A 24,223-nucleotide genomic window follows, 5' to 3' on the forward strand; every position below is an offset into this window, starting at 1 on the left:
ATGATTTAGCACATTTGGAAAATACTAAATTCTAAGAGGACATTAGCAGTCTTCTAATGTTTTAAGATGATAACCATACCCTAACTCTATGTTTTGGAGAAAGGCCAAATGGACTAGTTTTTTAAATGTGTTTCAGGATTATTATTTGTCTCCATTCTGATTGTTAAAACTTGGGAAAAACGTTTAATAAAAAAAAAAAAAGACTTTTAAATTGCCTAAGGTTAGCATTAAGGTTAAGGTCTGTCTTTGTTCCCTTTTAAAGTCTACATTTACAGTTTTGTGTTCTTGCTCTTTATTAGCTTGTTAAACATCATACTTTCTTATACATACCAAGTATAAATTCATCCTTTACATAATGAATGATCTGCGAGGAACCTGTAGACTGACTGCCCACGCTCAATACAGAACAAATGGGTATTTGAATTCTGATATTTCTTTAGGTTATTTAACCACCTCATCAAACGCCCCTTGGAGTCCTTGATCAGACGCTGGCTCTTGATGTCACTGAATGTTTTCAGAAGAAGGCAAAACGTTTCATACTGACCACAGTGCTGGATCTTATTACGCTTTAAAATACCAGTCAGAACATTCATAAATGTTGTAATGTGTATATAGTATATAGAATAGTTTGTGTTACAGGTTTCACGTTACTTGATATTGCTGTCTTGGGACAATGACAGGCGCCTCTTTATTAGCTGCATGTTCACCAGGAGCTTGTTGGTCTTGTCAGTAGCCACTGGTGAGATGAGACTTTCTCCAGCTGTGTGAGCAGCTTGGCTCCAGCTCCTATGTGTTGCTCAAATGTCTGATTCCCTTATGCCACCATAGTTGCTGCGGCTGACTGGAGATGTTAGCGCTACGGGTTAGTAGTCACAATGTTTTGTTTTTTTTCTTTGTCTTTCATTTATTATTGTTTTCATATAAATGTTTCTCTTCACAGTCACTGGTATACACATTTACACCTTCAAGCTGCCAGCTACAACCACAGTCTTCCTGTTGTCCACTAAAGACTTTGAGACTGGGCGCTTTAGCTCAGCGCCGGTGGTAATGAGGCATGTCGATGCTTTTTCCCTAGAGGAATCAAACTAGCAACTTTGCTGACAGCATTGACTTTGTACTTGTTACAGCTCATAGGAATATATAGAGCTAAGAGCAGTTGCACAGGTGCTGAATAAAGGGGGAAAAAATACATTTCCCAGACCTTTACACTGTGCATTGCCATTTAATTAGCAAGAAGTCCATGAGAGAAAATCTTCAGCTGTTTAAACCCATAACATCCATTGTAAATCAATTCAACAACTTTCTTGGTGATGTCCAAGCTTCTTTAGCTGCTTCCACTCCATATTGTGCTCTTTACTAACTGTAAGCATTCTGTTTTTGAAGATGGTTCTCTGCTTTTCTGTTGCAGTAGTCATGATCTGCGGGTTTTTGTTTTTTTTTGGGAATTCCAGGTCTCTCCCTAGTCTGCTCCAAGCTTCAGCTTGGAGAGCTCAACCGCCACAATTGATCCCAGCAGCTGGAGCGGCAGCGAGAGCCCTGCCGAGGACATGGAGAGGATGAGCGACTCGGCAGACAAGCCTGTGGACAATGATGCAGAGGGGGTGTGGAGCCCTGACATTGAACAGAGCTTCCAGGAGGCCCTGGCCATCTATCCTCCTTGTGGGCGCAGGAAAATCATCCTCTCTGATGAGGGAAAGATGTATGGTGAGTAAAAGTTGTTGCATGTGTAAGTGTGAGTTTTCACATTCATTATCTCTGCTGCTTTTAGTTTTGAGGACTATATATATATATATATATATATATATATATATATATATATATATATATATATATATATATATATATATATATATATATATATATATATATATATATATATCATATCTAAATACAAAGCTAGTATCAGCAGCTAATCACCATAGGGAAACATTTACCTGGAATTAAATGTAATTAAGGTGACAAGTTGTGTTTTTACAGGCATTTTGTGGGAAGTGATTCAGACTTGCTCATAAACCTTATCAAGACCAGCCTGTTGAGTGTTTGTATGGATCAGTTGTCAGTAAGGGTATTTTCCAAAGTGCTGCTCCTTTAAAAAGGAAAGACATGCTTCAGTTATGGCTGTGCCGAGCAACGTAAGACTGATGGTGACTATGACCATGGAGCTGTCACTCTGGTTCACAGAAGTGCAAGTTTATAAGTAAAGCCGCATGAACTATTAGTCAGTAGCAGATGGTACTACGGCTGCCACCAGCTGTGCCCCCTCTCCTCCCACCACTCCCCCCCTGTTCCTGGCTGGCCTGGGTGATGTCATGGAAAGAGGGAATATTTTCTCTCTGCGGTGTTGGACCGTCTCACAGCCTGTCAGTGTCAAGTGAAAGCAGAAAGCTCCTCTGAGCATTGGGTTGCAGCTGTCATGTGACCCCTCCGGCCAAACAAAATGTAAATTCTAGGAGTTGCAGCGAATCCCCTCAGTTGCCACTACAAAGATGTGGGCTCAAACAACGGGATCCTCCCCACTGTCTCTCCCTCCAAATCCCTGGTCCCCACACAGAGCGAGGCTGCCAGAGAAGCTGCCCCTCTGCTGTGGATTAAAGCATGAAAAATTATTTTTCTAGAGTTATAAATGAGCAATGCTAAGTGTAAGCCTCTTTTCGATTCAGTTGACATTCTCAGTATTATAAAAATGTTTTTCTGAAATGTCTTCAGATTGTGGTATTTTTGATTTCTTCTTTTTGACAAGTTTTAATTTTTAATTTTCATTTCCTGTGTCAAATGCTTAATTACAAAATCTTATATGTAAGTTGTGCCAATTAATAAAATTATTTGCACTGGTATGGATTTACCACAAACCGTCGCAAAACGCCGCTGCCCATAGCATGTTTTCTTTTTACATTTCCCAACAAGGCTATTGTCTAAGATAGATTACGAAACCCCAGCAACAAATCCAAACAAATGTTTTGCTATTGTGGTGTTGAACCCACCTTAAAATCTGCTGAAGAAGCGACTGCAGGGTTGAATAGCGGTTGGGCCTGCCAGATGTGCTCCATATCTGGTTACAGATGGCTCGTCAGCAGCTGAGTGTTTGGGCTGTGCCCTGGTCTAACTGAAATGAGAACTGTTTGTCACAGAAGTAAAATGATTTTCATGTGTAGATGCTGAAAAGGTTTGGCAGGGACGGCTACTACTGCATGATAATGTTGCAGAATTGTAGCAAAAAAGGAGCTAAATGCTTCTGTTCAGTTTTGGGGGAAAATGTTTTCATTTTTTTAATAATTGAAGATGCAGTACCTGAAAAATATGATGTTGGTGATATCTTTCTGCCGATTTCACTGGGGAGCACACTGCTGCTGGTCTTTTGTACTGGTGCTTTCTCAAGTGGCAATGCTTGTTCTTCAGCCCTTCAATGTGTTGCTGCTTTTTAATGCCAATGTGACTTTCCTAAAACCACTGTGGGTTTCACTTAAAGACAAAAAAGAAAATAGTTTTAATTTGAATAGGTTGCAGGAGTTCATTACTTTCATAACAATCTTTAGTGTTTCCCACAGACTTCGATTTGCAGCGTGGGCGTGCGTGCACGAGCGAGTGCGGGTGAACCAGCTGGTGGTTAAAGCATGAAACATGAGGCTAGCAGGTTAGCGAGGTTTGAAGTTTTTAAAATGAGAGTAACAGATTGTCCACTATTATGTTGATCATGGATGGAGATCTTTTGAACATGAAATAATAAAAAAAAAAAGTTAACAGTTATTCTTGTTTGTCTGTTAATATGGATTCCTTGCGGGCCACCCAAGAAAGAATCTATGTATAGGATATGTATAGGAAAGGCTATTGTTGACTTTTCCAAATCAGTCAAGGATCAGTAATGGTTATATAGTAATGCCTGTCACAATAATTGTCTTTATTTACCAGTCATTCATTTTCTTGCCCGCTTATCCAATTCACGGCTGTCCTAGCTGTCATGGGGTGTGACAGGTAGGGTACACCCTGATCAAGTCTACTGCAGGGGGAACGCAGACAACAGTTCATCCTCAAATGTACACAGTGCCATGAAAAAGCGTTTGCCATTCTGATTTTTTGCATATTAGCCATACATTTCTGATCATCAAACAAAATGTAATATTGGACAAAATGAAGTTTTCAATTATTATTTATTATTTTTTTAGACAAAAAAGAGAGAGAAAAAAGAGAGAAATCTACCTGGTCCTATGTGGGGGGAGGGAGTAATTGCCCCCCCCCCATGTTAAATCATAAATTATCTTTGATAAATGCCAGGCCAGATGAATCAAGAAATCACTTAAATAGAACCTTTCAGACAAAGTGAAGTAGGCTGAAAGATCAATTATGTAAAACCTAAGACAACAAATACTTTTAACAGCACTGTACTTACCCACTTGTGAAAGGAAGCCGGAGTACCTGTAAGAAATAAAAACACGATGACACAGGCAGAACATGTGGACTCTACACAAAAAAGCCCCGACTGGCCAGTAGTTTCGAACGGAGGATTGTTTTCTTCTTAAGCTAATCGCTAACCTCTGTACAGACTTATTACAGACCTATTTATTGTACCCTGTATGGACATGGCCGTAATGTTTTCCTTTGTGTTTACAAGCATGTTTATTTAGATAAGAATGTCATGAGTAATTCAGGCAACAAATATTTTACCCACCGTAGCAGGGTTTGGGTGTAGTGAGCCTAAGCCAAATGAACTCTCTCATACATCCATAGAAGAGAAAGAACACACACAGTGACAGTAGTCCAGGTGAAGTGATTGGTAATATATTATTTGAGGTTAATGGGCATTTTTCACAATGACTGTATAATTACGGTTGGGAAGTTTTGAAGACTAGGCCTGAGTACACTTGGTCCCACTCCAGAGCTCTCTAAGAAGCATTCTGGGTGAAAGCTTAATGAAAAAGAAGAGCTCATTAAGGGTCTATGAGGTAATGTTTCTGTTTGCTGTGTGGCTTTTTTTTTTTTAAGCACGATTGTGCAAAAACTGATTTTCATGGATCTTGTTGGCGAGGTGGAAAATGGGGAAAGGAAGAATCCAAAATTTGATATGGATCGAGGCATGGATTCGTGCAACACATGTCCAGTTTTATGAATGAACTGATGTTAGCAATGCTCAAAACCTTTTGGATGTATGTAACTAAACAGTCATTTCTACCATTAGCTGTACAGCTAACCAACAATGGATAGTGCAGCTCGTTGCCAAATCAACAGGTCAGGTGTTACCCATGCCTTGTTTGTTTTGCAATTCATTGTTTAATGATAGAACTGTGAAACTATTATTAACTCTGAAGGAACCCAACCATGGCAGCTGTGTGTGGACTGCTACCACTTCTGGTTTAAATTATGTCATTATTCCCCAGGACCTTATCAAGTCCTGCGATCCACACCTTTACCTGTGGCAGGATCAGTACACACTGTACACCTGTCCTGCTCACTGTGGTGTAGAGGTATATGGCATGTGCTGTTGTTTTGGGGGAAAAAAAGTTTTTTTGTATCTAGAGAAGTCAACTGAGAGGAAGCAATCAAAATCCAAACTGCTGAGTTTGAATGTTATACCTTTGAATGTAATTTTTGTGCAAAATTCCTCAGATTTTCCATTTATAGTCTTTGCTAAGAGTACGCCCTTTTGGAATACCATCAAAGACAAGTGACCAATGAAGCGGTCCTCTGTGCTGCTGCTAGGGATTGATTCGTGTTAAACGTCCAGTGATTTGTCTTTTAAAAGGGGAGAGGCTAATATGATGCTGTCGAAGACCAAGAGAAACGCAGACAGGCTCTACACAAATGCTCTCATGGCATCTTGGATGAAAGCTGGCTACAAGGAGACAGGTATTTTGTAGTTGAGAATCCCTGGGGATGGCATAGTGTTCCATGCACAGAGCTCATCACAAGAGGAGCTGCCCCGAGTGCCCTTAAGCCCTTTGTTATCTTGGGGTAGAGTGTAGTTAATTAGCAACAGTCTCTATAGCAACTGTGTTGCGGTACAAAACAATTTCTAATTTCTGCTTCCTAGCTTATTGTGATGTTTACCTGAAGTGTTTCGGATGTGCTGAGACTAGTGTTGGCTGGCACTGTGCCTATTCTCAGTGGCTAATTGTGGCAGCAACAGGAGATGCTACATCTGCATAGGCTGCATCGCCGGCATTTGCCATGTCTTCAGACTTTGGCAAATATTTTTAACAACAAAGGGAAATGGAGGGCATTGGCCCTTACCCAAAGGCTTACGACTCTATACTTGTGTAATTCACCTGCTGTGCTAGGCTGCATTCATTTACCCCAGAAATAGAGTTGATAAATGAAACAACACGCTTCACTCAAATTGTATGTTTATTCATTGAGTTATGTATTTGCACTACCCAGCAAGCTAAATGACAATGGTGAATTTTTCTCAGTTACTGTTTGGGGAAAAAAAAAATAATAAAGACCTGAATTTTATTCTACCTACTGACAAATAAATATGCAAATACATACTCTACTTGTAGGCTGTACAACACCTAAATATATATATTTATATTATTACTGGTCCTTCACAGTTGAATACATTGTTATAGCTTAAAGGCTTTTTGATGGAGACTTAATTACTTACCTTGGAGATTTGGACTACTCCCTATGCTTGTATTATTGCGTCTTGCTGGTTTTGATAAACAGTAGCAGCAATAATACCATTATTTATTTTTCTAAAAATAGCAAACACAGTCTGTAAATGACCAAAAACCATATGTTGTAATGTTCTCACTGTAGGTGGGCTGCAGGACACGGTGCCTCCATCTGCATGTGTTAGTTGATGTAAAGCTTTTCCTATTACCATTCTACTGTTTGCTCTGACATCTCGTCAGTGATCCAGCCCAGACCCCTCCTGTGGGAACTAAGTGGCACTTGGTTTGCAGGGATGCCAAGGATGAGTTAGATATAATGAGCAGACCTGGCTTGCCCTCGATGGCCCAGCGCTGTGCTCCTCTGGGGCTCGTCTCATCGGGCCGAGCATGCTCTGAGACAGAGCGAGCGGACCTGATCCTCCCTGCTGGGCGGATAATGAGGAATTCTGGGATCAGCTCAGGCTCCCTGAGTCACCTGCATTCACTCAGAATGGAGTGTGAGGAACTTCATTGCAGGAGAGGCATCACACACCTCCAGAATAATCCCTCATTTGTTCCCTTGCCATTGTCAGTGTAAGACTACTGTGTTTTCACACACGACAGTGAAAAAGTCCAATTTTTTATGTCTCTCTCAAAAGGAGGAACTATTGAAAGTGTAAATAGTATTGATGCAGGTATGATTATGGAAGGAAGAAGTCATTTTGAGTTTCAAGAAGATTTAAGGGTTTTTTTTAACGTCAGATTTTTATAAACTGGTTATTTATTCATCATGGTTCACTAAGTAGTCATATATTTTAGACTGACCCAGTAAAAGGAGGAAAACCTAACATGAAGCAGCTCGATTTGTCAAAGAAGGAAAACACTCTTCCACTCAGCAGTTTTTTCTGAGCTTACAGTCAGAAACAATCGTTTCTATTGATAATTCAGCTAATCTAAAAGAAGAAACGAGTGGCTAGGAGTCACTTGTCAGGAGTCACTAGGAGCAGGTGTATGTGCCTAAACCAGACAGAGTATATATCTGGAACTGATGTGAACTGTCTCATGCTGAGTGCTTCATGTGATAGGGAACAACTTGTGATATTGCCCTGCGCTGATTCTCCTGCCTTTTTCTCAAGGTCATGTGTGACAACAGCTGAAGAATAAAGAAACAAAGAGAACATGTGAGAGAAACTCATGAGTAGTGTGAATCTCCAAAATGTTGCCATTTAGCTGTGGTGTGTAACAAGCCGTCATTAAGAGACTAGCCTGTGAAAGCAGTTTTATATGATTGATCTGTATGGGTTGTTGGCTTTACTGGTTCCAAAAGCATCATATTTGGGGTATGAAAGGTCTGCCTCTTTAGTTTGGGCACATGCATTATTTATTCCTTAATGACACACACAGCAGTTGTCTTTTGTAATTCAAGCCATTTTTCTGTTGTCTCTTTCAGTAAGCCTTTTGGTGATTGCACATGTTGTTTTGCACTCTGAACAGGATGGGTCTATTGTGAACAGCGGACTAGTCAAACAAGTGTATGGACGAGAGCCAGCAGGAACATCCAGATAACTGACGATTCTGATTATTTCACTGAAAATTTTAGATTTTCCTACACGTCTGCATCGCATGTATGCATGTTTCGGTGACTCCGAGAATGCAGTTAATGAGAATCGGGCTAAAATTGGACCCACATCTAGAGCTACTCTGTTGCTGAGCAGCAAAATTGATTTTGAAGTGGATTTTATTTTATTTTATTTTTTATTTTTTGTAAGTTTTTTTTCGGAGGGTAGATATCAGCTCACAGTCGTGTCCGTGTTGCGGTGACCGAGCATAACGTGTTGTGACTTGCGTGAGATTACCGTCTCCTGCTCACAGCCTCCTGTGGTTGGGGGGTTCGTGCCTCACAGGGGTGCTTAGCCCACGCTGAGGTGAATAAGAAAATGTAGGTATAAGCAGCGCTGATGCCAAGGAGACTGAGGAGATGTTACTGAGAGGGGTTTTGTGTAGAAGAGCGGGCTTTCAAAGCCAGAGAGTGCATTTTTTTTAAGTTAGTTTTTGGCCTATTTGATATATTCATGTATGCAATGAACAATTGCAAGGCATGCAAGCACGGGAAAAGAAACACTTTGAAAGGCATTTTTGTACACCTCACTCCAATGTTTTAATGATCAAAGTGTATTTTATCACCTTAAACAAAAACCCCAAACATTTCAGATTTGTGCACATTCATGTTTGCCCATATCTGCATCAGAAAGAGACTTAACCAACAGATTCATGAGGCTGTTTTTAATTTTCCCTATGTTTGGAAGTGTTTGCACTGAATGGTTAGATTAGGCTGTGGCTCAGTGCCTGCCTGAATCAGGAGTACATGGGGTGTGTCCCTGCTCTGAGGTCTGTGTGAGGCCCTCTGAGCCAGGCTTCTGGTTTCAGGTTGCATGTTCCCAATTGGCTGCCTTTGTTTGACTAAAACACAGTGAGACTCTGGGCTTCTTAAAGATGCAGTGTCACTTTTTTAGTGTGCTCCTAAAGAAAAAAATAATGTTTCGTGCTGACTACATCTTATCCCATTGATGAAACACTTTTATTCTGATGAGATCATCTCATACTGATAGGACCATTTTGTGTAATCAACATATGAATGGAATCTGAATGCCACTGTTATGCTCTCATCCAGCGCGCAGGGACTACACTCCAGTGCTAACACAGACTGTCATCTCTTTCTTTGCTGTTAGTGAAATGGAGAAAGGTCTCTCAACACTGAGCAGCATCCCTGGAAACAAAAGAAGACAGCAGCTATATCCATGAAATTATCACACTTAATGATGTTATGTTGCGACCTGACTCTAATATCATATATGGATAAACCTTGTAATGTGACATAAGAGCATACTTATCAGCCGGTGCCTCTCTGTGTTATTTTCAGTACCTATTTTGTATTTAAACCATTTCACTTTAAACCTCGGATAAATTATAACTTTGAGTCAAAATTCTCTCAGCTTGTCTTCATGATTACAAAGAAGGTGAGATATAAGAGCCCATCATGACCACAAAGTTTGACTTTTCATTTATACATATTGGCCACAGCCAACATGTCTTCCTTTGTGCTCAGATGCTGAATTGATCCTGAGAGATTGAAAATATTGATTTGACTCAGCGTCTTACTTTGTTGTGGAGAAGGGGGGCAGTGTACCTTCCTGACTGTTAGCACCGTGTTCACACATTGGACTTGCCACACAGCCAGTTCCTCGGGAGACTCATAATTACAGCCGTCCTCTCAGATTAGTCCAGCAGCCTATCCAACTGTGGCTTTACTCCCTGGTCATTTATTTCATCCCTTTCCCTCTCCCGAGAGGCAGACCTCAACACAATGACCAGGCCAGCCTCTACAATAATGTATGTGATGATAAACACAGTGGATCCTAATTGATAGAGTGATTCAGACAAGGGCTAGCTGTGCAAATTGGTCCCCTGTGAGTATATTGCACAGAGTTGGGACTAGCAGGTTTCAGCTCTGGCCTTGTTTGAAAGGCGCAGAGCAAGGAGAGAGGAAATAAAATGGGCTGGACCTGCTGAGTGATAAAGAGGCTGTCTTTTCCTCTGAATGCAGGCACAGTTCAGCAGAGGTTGGCTGCTGTAATCCCCTCAGTGTCTCCAGGAAGGCTCAGGTTAGTGACCTGCTGCTTTGTGATGTCTTGTAAGATTTTGAGAGAACACCTCACCTTTAATCCCCCACTGCTCAGCTAACACATTAGCTCAACTGCTCCTGACCCAGCCCCTGCAATAAAGCCTTTTATCTAGCTCAATAAGGTCATTTGAAGTTAAGTATTGATTTCTTTTGGTGTCCAGAGAAAAATGGATTTTTAAAGAGCTGTTAATTACAGTTGAACACTGCATTATAGTGAGAACTTAATTTTCGTGACTGGATTTTTAAACCTCGGTCGGGTCAGTTTGAAATTCAGGAAATAACCTGAATCCAGTTTACTTGAAATTTCACATAAAGATTTTATGCTTGGCTAGTGTGAGAAAAGTACCGATGAGAATAAGGTGCAGTGGAAACGGACTCAAATTAATTTTGATGTACAGAAAGGTGACAGACCAAATGGGGGGAAAAAAGAAAACGGTGAGGTCACCCCCAGAGCATTGATTCTACAAGTCTCTGGTGATCTGCTGAAGCAACTTAGCGCCGTTCTTCAAATAGATATTCACTCAGTTGTTGGCTGAGACAGCTAACACGTTAGCCCCAAACCTCCCGTAGATCTTCAGTTGCTCTAAATTCTCATAACTAGAACACCGTAGCGTGGGGATACTGATTCATATCATTTTTATACCCTTCAAACCATTCACCAACACTCCTAACTTGTGTGTGTCGGGGGTGGCACTGGTGCTTCGACAGACATATACCCCTACAATATCAACAGAAGGACCTCAGCCATCCCAACAACAGACTGTTCTCTCTGTTGAGGTCAGGAAAGCGATTCCGCTCCCTGAAGACCAACACAGAGAGACTGAGGAGGAGCTTCTTCCCGCAGGCTATACGGTCTCTCAATCACACCACCACACAGTACTGACCCACACATATAGGTCTTATACACACTGGACATTCTGGACATTGTTTTCACTTCATCACTTCATCACTTTAAGCATATTTGCACTGCACAAGACACTTACAAATGTGGATTGCACAACACTGGACATTATTTCTTCATTTCCAGTTAATACTTGTACAGCTGCTGTTATTGTGTGTGTGTGTGTGTGTGTATATATATATATATATATATATATATATATATATATATATATATTTCTTCATACATTCTTATATAGTTCTATACTGTGTATTTTGTTGTACAGTTATTTTATTTTTTAACTTTAATTTATATATTTTATCTTATTCTTTCCCAGTTAAATTTACCCTTCACTCTAATTTGTGTTGTACAGTTATTTCATTTTTAACTTTAATTTTTATATTTTATTTTATTCCTTCCCAGTTAAATTCACCCTTTTTAATTTTCATATGTATTTCCTATCTTATTCATAGCCTTTTCTTTTTTTATTTAGGTCACGAGCAGTTGTCTAAGCATTTCACTGCATATCGTACTGTGTATGACTGTGTACGTGACAAATAAAATTTGAATTTGAATTTAAATTTGAAGAAGAGGTAGTTAACAGGAAGCACATCTTTCAAACGCAATGGTGCCCTTTTCTACAGAGTTGAAGTCTCATCCATACCAGTCTCTAGAAATCTTATGTTCCCTCACTGATGCAGTGTAAATGTGTCAAAAGAGACAAAACTGCCACAGGTTTGTACTTTCAGTCATTCTAGTTTTCATGTGTTACACAGTAGGTTACAGAAATTGGGATGTGCGTGAGAAGCAGTAGTAACTCTTTTGCATGACAACAACAGTGAGCATAACCTAACATAACTAAGCCTTTGGTGGGGATCAAGGGCTCTGTTTTTTCCCCTTTGTCATCACTGGTGCTCAGCCAGTCGATCATACCGATTCCCAATTGATTGCATGAAGCGTAGTCAAGATGCAATAAAAGAAAAAAGGTTTGTCAGCTGCACTTGAAATAAAACTTTAAGTTGCTTAAGAAACAACATACAGCTTTGACTTTGTGGGCAAAGGTGAGCTGCTGGCTGGTTATTACCCAGGACATCTTATTAACATAGAATAGAATAGAATAGCCTTTATTGTCATTGTACAGAGTACAACGAAATTGGAGTGCCACTCCCTTGGTGCAAGTTTCAATAATAAATATAAATGTAAAATATAAAAAGTACAAAAAAAACAATCGTAAGTACTCAAACAATAGTATGTACAATATATACAGGATAGCAGCATTAATATGATGACAGTATGAATAGCAGCATAATATAATGACAGTGACGGTATGGAATAGGTTCAGTTGTTTTTGTGCTTATTTACTACGGTGATAGCTCTGGGAAAGAAGCTATCCCTGAATCTGTTTGTCCTGGTTTTATGTGACCTGTACCGTCGGCCTGACGGTAATAGTTCAAACAGTTGGTTGCTGGGGTGAGAGTGGTCCTTGATGATATTGCCAGCTCTGCTGAGGTACCGAGAGTTTGCAGTGACCTCCAGGCTGGGCAGAGAGCAGCCAGTGATCTTCTGGGCTGTGTTGATGACCCTCTGCAGTACTTTCCTGTCTGCAGCTGAGCACCCTGCATACCATGTTGTTATGCCGTACGTTAGGATGCTAAGACTTGCTGTCAATAATCACCCCAGTGTCAAACTAAAAGCATGAACAGCTGCCTGTGATTGACTAGACTTGACTTAAGTGAGTAAACACAAATATGGCAGAAGTTGAATATGAACATTGTATTTTAGTTCAGGCTGGGAGGAGGATTTTTGTTGTTGTTTATTGGCAATTGAAATCACTCTATTCCATCTACAGTTTGAGTGTGGCTCTGCTGAAGAAGGGCAGTATGCAACTTTTAAAACCAAGATGCTGTTTTTCAAGCTAAGAAACTCTTTACAGACTTCTTTAGTTATCAATGTAAAATTCCACAGTCATGATGGATGGTGCAAAGATAAGATCATCTAATCCACTTCAGATCAGGAATCTGCAGGAAAGGTCTGTGTGATGGCAAAGCAGAGGGGAAATTTTACATTTATTGAATTTGTGGTTTTTCCAAAAGCCAAACAAACATACAGAGTACATAGAGCTACAGGACTTCCAGATACACCTCACTCACCAGCTCAGTAGGAAAAAAACACAAATGCAGTGAAGGTCCACTAATATAATAGTATGACCTGCTCGACTTTCCTCACACACAGGCAGAACTTGATCAGCTTCAGACCAATAGTTTAGTCTATACTCCTAATATTCTCACACAGCAACAATGGTGAAAAGAAATTACACATTAGCTCAATTTTATTTTTCCAACTTTATGAAAAATTTGCACTGCAAGATTTGGTGAAAGAATTTACAGTTATGTAAATATGTGTGTGTATCTGTCTGTCTGTCTGTCTGTAACCTTTGTATTTACTCACAAAGTACATTTACACTTTCTTAACCAGTCAAGACGTCATTCACCTTTTCTGTAAAATAGAATAGAATTCAACTTTACTGTCATTGCACAGGTACAGGGCAACGAAATGCAGTTTACATCCATCCAGAAGTGCTTTAGTGATATAGATATATTACAATATATATTAGCAATAATATAGATATGTGAGTATATTACAGAAATGGGTCTATTATGGTATGTTATAATGTACACGGTATGAAGTATGTTGTGAATATTCTATAACTATAAGTATGCACAGGCTGTAGTGAGTACAAGCTATGTACAGGCTATGAACAGGATATAAATATGAAAAACTATACAGAATATGAAATAAATAACTTTACAGAAATCTGAGATATACAGCTATACAGAAATGGGAACTATGCAAGTTGTAAACAGTTGTAGGATTAAAAATTATCGAATGTACAGAATGATTATTTACACAGAGCTATACAGTAGTGCAGTTAAGATAAGTGAGATATAATTCCTACAGAGGCTATATAAAGTGCTAGTGGTTGTGAGTGGTGGTTCAGTCCATTTCAAATTAGCACACACATTTAAGAACTAAGACTCTCAGCAGTGCCTCAGTGTGTAACAAATGGTCATATCAAACTATATAAAGTCACATAAAATAGAAAACCCACTCAGTGTTTTGCCTCTCTGTCAGTTTAGAAATTGTCAGGCTTTGAAGTAAATGAATTGCTCTTAATTGTAGGCTTTCTTATTTTTACATCCCTGCTTTTCTTGTCTAAATGCAGACTGAATTGAGTTGTTTCCTGTGAATATGGGTGGAACACCCGTGTTCATGTGAGGCCAGCACTGAAAAAGCCTGTGAGAGTTTTATGAGAGAATTTAGAGACTATGTGTAAATTATAGTATGTTAAGAGACTGCCATAATAATCGCCTTCCACTGGATCAAGAAAGTGTTAATTTCAAACAAGTTCAAATCCAGAGCATAACAAAAATACATTGCGTATACTACAACAATAAAACCTTTTATTTGTGTGCAGTGTACTTCCTGTTACATAATTAGTGAGTAAATAAAACGCATACATGGAGTGTCAGTTTATGAGAAGATGAAGCTTAAAGCTTTCCATTTTCGCCCACAGGCACTGGGATGGTTTGTGTTTGTGAGACAGTGCGAGTGTGTAGGAGGAGGAGAGATTTCTATTGTGTCACAGAGAATGGCAGTAGTGTTTGCGATCATTGTGGCGTCACGCATGCAGTGTCTGGCCTTGAAGTCTTTCTTATGGACTCGCACTGCCAGTCTGAGAGCCTAACAATGCAGGGAGGGAAAGCACTTGTACAAGCAGCTGGTGGACTGGAGTCAGATGTTATGATGAGCTGATATTATCTACTGTCTTCTACAAGAGACTTCATAGCTGAAAAGGCTCGACTGCAGCAGAGCTATGACCTGGATTGTTATCAAATGGACAGGAATAAACTTGTAAATGTTGGTGCAACACTTTCCTCAGGAAACACCTGCCAGGTCTGGCCAGCTGCAGGCATTTTATATTTAGTTGTAATTGTTTAAGCTTACATAACTGACGTATTGTGTTCTCGCCATAACAGTTGCGTGTGATTTTTGTTCCTTTGAGATTATTTATCGCAGAGGTTGTGTGCCTAGTCTTTGACCTCTCGCTAAGGGCTAACATAATGCTAAACTGATAGCATGCTGTTTCCCCTGCAAAAAGGGCACTGTCAATTATTCTTTGAAGTCTCAGGTTCTCCTTCAGTTGGCAAGCTGTGGTTTCCCATTGATATTTCAAGTAAAAGGCTTCCTGCCCCTGCCTACTATTCCCAAAACCTGGGACGAATGCCTTCATATTGTTGGTTTAGTCTATTATGATGCTAATGTCTGCCTGAGACCCTTGAGTCATCTATCACAGATGACAGGAAATCTGGGGCCTTTGTGTTGGCTCACGACACAGGCGCACACACGTGCACATAAGGAAACAAACACGACTGCGTAGAAGTCTAAATAACTAACTAATCCAAAAAGCTAATGGAAAGATTTATAGCTTGTCAGTAATAAGAGGTGCATTGAATGATGCAGTTAGTGCAGCTAATTATTTTCATTCATTAATCATTTGGTCAAATACGCCCAAGCCTTTTTCACAAAAGGTACAAGATTTTACCAGATGTCTTATTTCACCAACCGCTAATGTAAACAGTAATTATGAGACAATTAAAAGCTGTCAACAGATGCTATTGATTAGTAATTCTGTGTTCGGTTTATTGCTGATCAACTAGTTGTTCTTGCGCTAAGTCTACCTTTCAAAAGCTGTGAAGCATCTTAAATAATTGTCCAACAAGAAAAAGTGCGTACAGATCCACTGAGAGATGATTTCAGTGTTATTAATATGGCCTCTGCTAATTTACAGCCTTAATCTATGTTATTAATGTAGCTTCGTAATGTGCTGGTCAGTACTGTGTGTTGCCTTCTGTTCTGTGAGGCTGCCTGGTCAAGGCCTAGCTAAACACAGACAGTCGAGTGGTAGAAGTCACACACATGTGGGCAGTCTGCCGACTGCTTCTCTGCCAAGCCCGCCGCTGTTTCATGGCAAAGTGCTGGGCCAGATGTGACTGTGGTTGTGCCTGCATGAGAGAGGGGGGAAAGTGCTGTTACAGGAAATGAAAGCTTTTAAAAAGAGGAAGGGGAAAAAACTCACAAAGAGCTGTAAACTATTGTTCTTGCTCCTCGGGAGGTTGCAATCGAGCCAGGTAAAAATGTTTAATATGCCATTACTAAAATTAGCTTGGTATTTTTGTTACACAGGTTAATAAAGGTTATGGTAATATATTCAATGACAAACCTTCATGTTTATTTGCCAGTGAAGATTCAGCACTGCTGTACTTATGATTGCCACTGAACATTTATCACGTGGAATTCTACTATGTTTAGACATAAGGATTTTTTTTTTTGGTTTGGTTTGATAGGATGGGTTAAAGACAAATGTTAGTTGAAAAATGAATTTTAGCTGAGGAACTGTCTTACTCCTTAAATTAGGTCTGCATCTCATTCTGCATTGCATTTATATCAATAATCCTAATTCCTTTAACCTTACGATTTGAAGAAAAGCTTTTCAAATATTCTTCAAACAATTGGTCAGTTCACCACTCCAGTCACTTGACAGGAAATTAACTTGCCACTGTTTTGGTAAATTAATTATGCATTTATAGTCAGAAGGAAAGCTCAGCTTGAGCAGTTTGGAGGCAAAGTAAGAGATAAGGTTGAGATACTTTGGACATGTGCAGATGTCACTTAAGTGTTGGTGATCCACCAGTATCCAGCTCTCTGAAGCAGCAAGACCGGTTTTTATTGTCTGTTCCTTTAGAACTCCAGCTTTTCTATAGACTTTCATTTTTAAATATGATGTTTGGATTTCAAGTGCTGTGAATGACATTCTAGAAGTGTCTGTAAATACTGCTTTGTTCAGTGGGATAAAAGAATGCAAAGCCTGAAATGTGCATATACAAATTCATTCATGTTCTTCTATGAGGCACTTTGTATCAAAAGGCTGAAGGAGGGAATCGATTTTTATTATTTTTTCTATGAAATAATGTAACAAAAAGCCACATAGTGCCTCTTCCAGCTCTTACATTTGATCTGACTAATGCTCGAAATCTGTTATTCTCAATTTTACACACACACACACACACACACACACACACACACACACACACACACACACACACACACACACACACACACAGAAGCACAACTTTATTAGTACAGGACATAACTGCTTTTGGCTAGAGTTAATAGTGAAGATAACAAGACGTTATCGGCCAGAATCTTAGTGTTTGTGTCTTTGATGGTCGTGCTCGTTGTGGACCTTTCTTTAAATGTCAAGACACTGGTTTCATTAACCCCACAGATATCAACCTCAGATAATGGCATATCAATATGTTTGCCTGTGTCAAAGCTCACTCTTTCTAAAGCTAATCAGAGCTAATCTAGTGAGACACAGAGGACAGTGCTTTATGAAGTGTGTTCAGTTTCTTAAACTGCTATATTCGTCATGTGATTGGTTTTAACATTCGACCATACAACAGTTTAAATAATTATTTAAAATATTAAATATAAGGGAATTTGGTTATATGATTTCTTCTACTGAAAAATAGTAAATTTCATATCTTTTTGGCCAGAACTGTAACTGGTATGCAACTGAGTTAAACATTTTCACAAATAAAAATTTTTTTTTTTTTAGTTTTCTGTAAAGTTAATACATTAAATGAAAGACAAACAACAATATATCAGGGCAGAATTTAAGTTTTAGTTTCACAAATAATTCTGGGCTCATTCATTTTAACCACAATTACTGTTATTACGGTTGTAAAGTTTAAGTCTTTAAATGTTGATTTAAAAAGTGGCAGTTTTATTGCTTTTTCTGAGGTTGGTTCGTAGTGGACTGTGATAATGCACCCCATTGTTATTCACAAAAGAGGGAGTCTATCCGAAGGTTCTTGGAGAAAGGTTGCTGAGCGCCAAATTGGATTTCTGACAGAACGAGGAATCAGCTACTTGGGGACGATCCAGAGAAAGTTGAGCCGCCATCTCTTTGTGGGGCTTCTGCTGGAGTGCCATTCATATGTGTCAGATCCTCCAGAGTCATTCAGATTCAGAGGGAAGGTTCACTCTGACCAGTTTTAGGGCTCCAGCTGCTGAACAGAACAAATCTGCTCAGGGGTAATGCTATAAATATTTAATCCTTTTGCCATTCTGCTTTTTTACTTTGATTGACAGAAACACCCCATAAAGAGTTAATTTCCTTAGCCCTCTCGCAGCTTTGCTACAAGGCCTTTACTTAAGCCTTAGAGGCTCACTCTCAAAACTCATAATGCTAAGAACAAAAAGACAGGAATCCATACAGACAAAAAGATCTCCACCTCTGGGTATTTCCAGAGTCCTATCAATAATATTTGTAAAATCATTAGGCTGATTTAAAAACTAAAAAAAAAGAAAATCCTACACAATAACTACAAGGTTCACATCTTAAATAAAATTTATTGTTTATCTTCAAATCTGGCATAAAAGAAATGTAAGCAGATGTTTTAAGTATTACATTTTCTAACCTGTGTATGTAAATTAACAGTGCCCATTGGAGATGGGTGCTTGAAAGCAGAAGAATCAAGAGGGAGTCTTTATTGCCTTTACTTCCCTTAATGCATGTGAACTCAGTGCAAATTAAATTAACATAACAGGACTTCAGTTAAACAGTTTATTAGCTTTGTAAAGTGGATTTACCAAATCAATGTTAGTGCTGTAAATTATTGGATCAGCATATCCTCAACCTAAAAACCCCACAAATTTTAATTTGCTTCAAACATTAGTCTTTTTTTCTCCTGTGGAAAGCATTTTTTCTTTATTTTGTGGAAAATATTGCACCTGGTGAAATTCAGGCATGAAAGCAGAGCTGCATCCAAAATGTTTTTAGTCCTAAATGTAGACGGGTCACTTTTTTTTTTTTTTTTTTTTTTTTTTAACAATTGTTTTGCAGCACAAACACAAGCAAGAAAAAAAAAAAGAACGCAGACTAGCCAGGGCCCACTGAGCTTTTTTTCCAGCCTGGTGAAAAGAATGAATAATTCAACAGTAAGCAAGCTTTCAGCTGGTCATTTGTGTGCTTTGATCTGGGAATCAGGAGTTTGCATGAATGCCTGTATTGTCATGTTGTGCTGCCACAGTGCGTGAATTATTGAAAATAGTGCAGGTCCCTGCTTTATCTGATAAAGTTTACACGGCAGGCACACTGGATAGACACGATGGATGTGTAAATCCCTAGATGTTGTTAATGTGTAGAGTGAGGTCACACAGCAAGGGTTATTTGGGCCTCTGCTGCAAAAGTGTTCAGTGTGAAAAGAACTTCAGGGTCAAGCAACAAACTACAGGTTGACATCACAAGCTTCTCTTTGCACCAAAATGTGAAGGTGTGGCACAGAGATGGGTATTTTAAAGTGTTAAAGAGCTCTGGTTGCTGAATAGTATGTTTTTCTTTCTATTTAAACTTACAAAGCTGGGTCTCTTACTGTATTATTCAAGAGGCTATACAATGCTATATGATAAGCCAGTTTTAGTCATTCATTTCAACTTCCGATTAATTCATATATAAACTTTTAGTTTAAAAAGGTATGATTGATAATAATTGATAACTAAATGGTGGAGCTAAAACATTAGTGATTAGTCTATTATTACATATTAAACTATAGCAAAAGCAGTTGTTAAATGATTTAATTAGTTTTCTTTTTAGCCAAAATGGTTTTTAAAAAAAATCACAAAATATTTTATCTAAGAAGTTTTTAATCAATCAGAATCAGACTACTTAATTATTCTCAGAGAAAATCACATCGTCACAGTTGCTCCGTGACAGAAAGAATGATAGCAACAAGTTAAAGAACCATATTAAATATTAAGATATGGAAATGAAATGGCAATACAAGACAACAGAACAAAACTTTTAAATTAGTTGTGTGAAGTTGTGATTTAAAAAAAAAAAAGATCTTCTGTATCAAGCATAAATTAATTAATTTGTAAAACCAGTTAGTCATTCTTAGTCTTGTAATTCAAACTTTCCAAATGAATTAATTGTTATTATTGTTACTTAATTGTTGATGCCTTTCAAAATAAGACTTTCGCTTTGTCATTACAGATAGGTAGAAAAATATCTTTCACTAACCTTCACGATGTGGCTTTGTCTCAACTTTAAACCTCTAAGATTGACACTTGTGCGCCATCACATTTTGAAGCCTCCTGTGCGTTGCTCTTAACAAATTGGCTTCCCTCCCTAATTCGCTTAGATACGGCTGATTAGCACATCTGCAGAATGCTGCGGTCTATTGTGTCATAACAAAAGTAAGACCTTTAATTGATAATGGAAGAAAGGTAGAAAAATGTTTCATTATATTGAGGGTTCGTTGAATTTCATAGAGAACTACAGCAAATCCATGGCATTGGTTAGTTACAGCTGGACACATAATTAGAGTGCCTCCTTACCTATAATTTGTGTAATAGTTTTGGTTGGCGGCATGTTATTACCATATGAAAGGGCTAAGCAGGGGTCATGTGCATTGCGACAGCAATTAGAGCAGAGCTGAGGGCAGAAGAATGTTTGGGGCTGTTGTTAATTGGAAATCTCTACAAAGCTATGCTTCAATTATAATTTAGTCAGAGCAGCACTGTTTTAAGCCCAATGTATTCAGTTGCCATTATTTTCTGTAATAGTATGAACAGCCAGGCCTGTTTCCTTTCAAAGCATGAGGCTTTGAAGAGAATGAGATTGAATTAGATTAATTTTAAAGGCCTTGGTGCTGCCGCTGTGAGTTTTCTTTATTCATGCTAATGTCATACGATGTTGCCATAGAAAAACTGGATGGGGTTTGTTTAGGAGGTACACATACTCTTATATTTAGAGTTACAACCATAAGTTATTTTATTCTTATCTATGAATTTAGGTATACATCCATCAGATTGACATTTTCATAAATTTTTCTATTTTCAGAAGTACAATACCGTGGTTTTTAAGAGTATTAGCTGCATTTATTAAACAGTGGCACGTATTCTTCAGTAATTATGCAGATACAGAGGATAGATTTGAACAACTGTGTGAAGTACAGAAATCTCCAATCCACCCCACTATAAAAAAAATAAATTAAAGAAAGCCCGGGGAAGTGTGTGTTTCCTAAAGAGGTAGTTTTAATTATAAACTGCTACTTTTTTTTTTTTTTTTTTGCTTGTGATTGATCTGAGTGTTTGGTTTTTGCCAAAACCTAAATTCAAATCTATTTTTTAATAAGCATGTTTGTGTTTGATTGTTGAAAAACTAAAATCAGAAGCAACCAAATTCTACAGATAAGTGTTCAGACTGCAGAAATTTATACTTCTTGTTGGTTTTTATCTACATTGCTCTTCATTTTCTGGTTTCTCCAGGTCGAAATGAGCTGATAGCGAGATACATCAAGCTCCGGACCGGCAAGACGAGGACGAGAAAGCAGGTTAGACGAGACGTCTCTGTTACATAAGTGTCAGAGGGCTGTCAAATCTGAATGTGCGCACACTGCTGCCTTTGTTTTAGAGGAACAAAGTAAGACAGAGAATAAGGCTATGCTAACTGTCAATAAGATTTCTAGGGCTGACAAAGATCCCGTCTCCCTGTCACTGCTGTGTTGCAAGAAGAGATTATTACGTTTTCACACTATGCATCTAAATGTAGGCAAATATATAAATAATATATAGGTTTTCTACACTGCTTATGGGTTGTGGAAGCAGGTATTATCTGAGCTGTCACAGGAGGAGAGGCAGGGGTACACCCTGGAGGAGTTGCCAGTTTATCATAGAGACAGACAACCACACACTTTCAGATCCATAAAGTCAATTCAAGATCACCAATTAACTCACCATGCATGGCTCTGGGCTGTGGGATCAAGCTGGAATAATCAGCAGAAACCAACCACATGCAAACTCAAAATCACAACAAAAAAAGGCCCAAACTGAACCGTTTTTATGCGATTGTCTGCTAACTATTTCACCACTGTGCTTCTTATTTTTTGGTTATTGGGTTAACACATTTGCTTGGCAATTGAAAATGTAGTAGTACTGTCAAATTCCATTTGAGGTTTCATCAGAGCGTCTGTTGTAAAAACTCTGCCCAGTCAAATAAGCAGACTTAACCACTGTGGTGAGCACTTGTGCTAAAAGTAACTTAGTAGTAGTACTAGTGGCCTTATTTCTACCAATCTCTACACGATATTGAATAGTTTTAATGGTGCTTTAGTGACTCTACGAAGCCCCTGATCTTCCCTCTAAACAGGAACTTCCCTGCATGACTACTGACTTGAATGACAGTGATAAACAAGTCAGTGTTTACAATGACATTCGATCACTGTGTATGAATTGATCAGTCTGGACCAGAAAGGTGTGGTTTGTCTCCTGTGTCTCATCTTCTTGGCACAGAATTGGACAAAAAGAGGGTTGTTTGCGCCGAGCAATACCAATAAACACGCATGATGTTACTTTAAATATCATGTACAGCATGAAAGTAATTGATTTAGTTATTAACATGGCACCAACAGCAATATTGATCATTTTTCTCACCAGCTCCAGCTTGTTTTATTGCAACTAAATTGAATATATATGGACTAATTGATGTGAATGTAATTCTTCCATCGAAGGAACTAAAACCCCTGAAGGTTTAGCTCTTTTGCTTCAGAAATTATAAAAAATGAGGGATGACTGTGATCAACTGATTGACTAACATTTACAGCTCCAGTTTAAGCACCAACTCATGTAAAAGATTGTGAATAATGTAAAGACTTCTCAGCTAACCAAACACTTTCCTGTTAAATCACTCCCTTGTTGGGGTACTCAGCTTGGGTTTCATTTGCATGAAAAGTGCCAGAGGAGAATGTAAATCTACCTCTCAAACCTGTCATCAGCTCACATTAGGTCTCTTTCAGACGGCTACTGATGAATGTTTCATTTGAGAGTATAAAATCATTTTGAACTGTATAGACATCGTAGATAAACTTGGCCGGTGAAATGCCTTTCGCAGCTCCCACAAGGATACTAGACTAGCCGATTTTCATTCAGCACACAGCAGATCACATCTGTGTGCTCTTAATGTGTGCTAAAGGGGCCTGCATCCTCCTTAATCAGTTCACTTAAGTGACGACAACACAGCATAACGCTTTATTGGCTGTTAGCTTGGTGTGTGGTTTGAAGATGCTTCTGTTATACACCTTATCTTCTTGAAGTGTTTTTAAACAAAGACATGTGTGATCCACTTTGTACTTTTTTGGGTTTTCCTGTTTTTTTATTTTCCTTTTTCTCTTTTTTTTTAAATGGAGGTGTCTAGTCACATACAGGTCTTAGCAAGAAAGAAAGTTCGAGAAATCCAAGCTGCCATTAAGGTACGTCTGGCTTTGCCCAGTTGCAGGGGGCTTTTCATTGCCATGGTTACAGGCTCTTCCTTTGTTTTCCTCCCCTCCCCTACTCCGCAGGTGTCTAGTCACATTCAGGTTCTTGCCAGAAGGAAATCTCGTGAGTTTCAGTCCAAGCTAAAGGTATGCGCTTTTCTGCTTTTGGGCTTGTTTGGTTGCTGTGCATCTTAACTTTCTGTTTCCTGTAGAGACAGAGTGAATGCTTGATCCTCTGATTCCCCCCATAACCCAAATCCTCTGCTTTTCTGTTCAGCCCTTCTAATCTCACTTACTCACTTTCTTGACCATCTCTCACTCGTTCTAACCCAAACATGCTGTCACTGTCCTGTCTGCTTGGTTTCAATGACATTAATTCTTTCATCACCAGCCTTTGCTTTGAGAGCAGCTGCACAAAATAACCGTGATCTTGTATAAATATATAAAGACATGCTTTTGCGATTTAAATTAACAAAAAATAGTCCGACATATGGATCCTACATGTTTAATCTTTTATTAGTCATGAGCCTGACCAGAACTGGATTTTTCTAGGTAATTTTGCTGAAATTGAAAAAGTTTTTAAAAATAAATAAATAAAATTAATTAAAACTACATTTCTTAGCCAGTACATACAAAGCATAAAATACACAAAGAAACACAGACTTGTCTCCAAACACTCGTAAGTACTTTACAGTTC

General features: G+C 38.8%; 2 protein-coding genes across 4 annotated transcripts in view; both read left to right on the forward strand.

The window, feature by feature from the left end:
- Window positions 1-1,513, forward strand: part of mical2a (microtubule associated monooxygenase, calponin and LIM domain containing 2a) — an 82,898-nt gene extending 81,385 nt beyond the window's left edge. Inside the window, exon 24 of the mRNA XM_085378356.1 lies at window positions 1,452-1,513. The gene's annotated coding sequence lies outside the window, so the exon portion shown is untranslated. The remainder of the gene's footprint in view (window positions 1-1,451) is intronic.
- Window positions 1,509-24,223, forward strand: part of tead1b (TEA domain family member 1b) — a 36,169-nt gene continuing 13,454 nt past the window's right edge. Inside the window, exons 1-4 of one of the 3 annotated variants that reach the window (XM_085378608.1) lie at window positions 1,529-1,704; window positions 21,542-21,606; window positions 23,458-23,520; window positions 23,611-23,688. In XM_085378608.1, the coding sequence (XP_085234734.1) occupies window positions 1,548-1,704; window positions 21,542-21,606; window positions 23,458-23,520; window positions 23,611-23,688 (363 nt within the window). In that variant the 5' untranslated portion in view covers window positions 1,529-1,547. Of the gene's footprint in view, window positions 1,705-21,541; window positions 21,607-23,457; window positions 23,689-24,223 lie in introns of all 3 variants that reach the window. The other 2 variants (XM_085378662.1, XM_085378551.1) reach the window with 2 other exon arrangements.

Source organism: Diplotaxodon limnothrissa, linkage group LG1, assembly GCF_057381915.1.
Source record: "Diplotaxodon limnothrissa isolate DT_005_m linkage group LG1, D_limnothrissa_male_GT1.1, whole genome shotgun sequence".
Lineage (NCBI taxonomy): Eukaryota > Metazoa > Chordata > Actinopteri > Cichliformes > Cichlidae > Diplotaxodon > Diplotaxodon limnothrissa.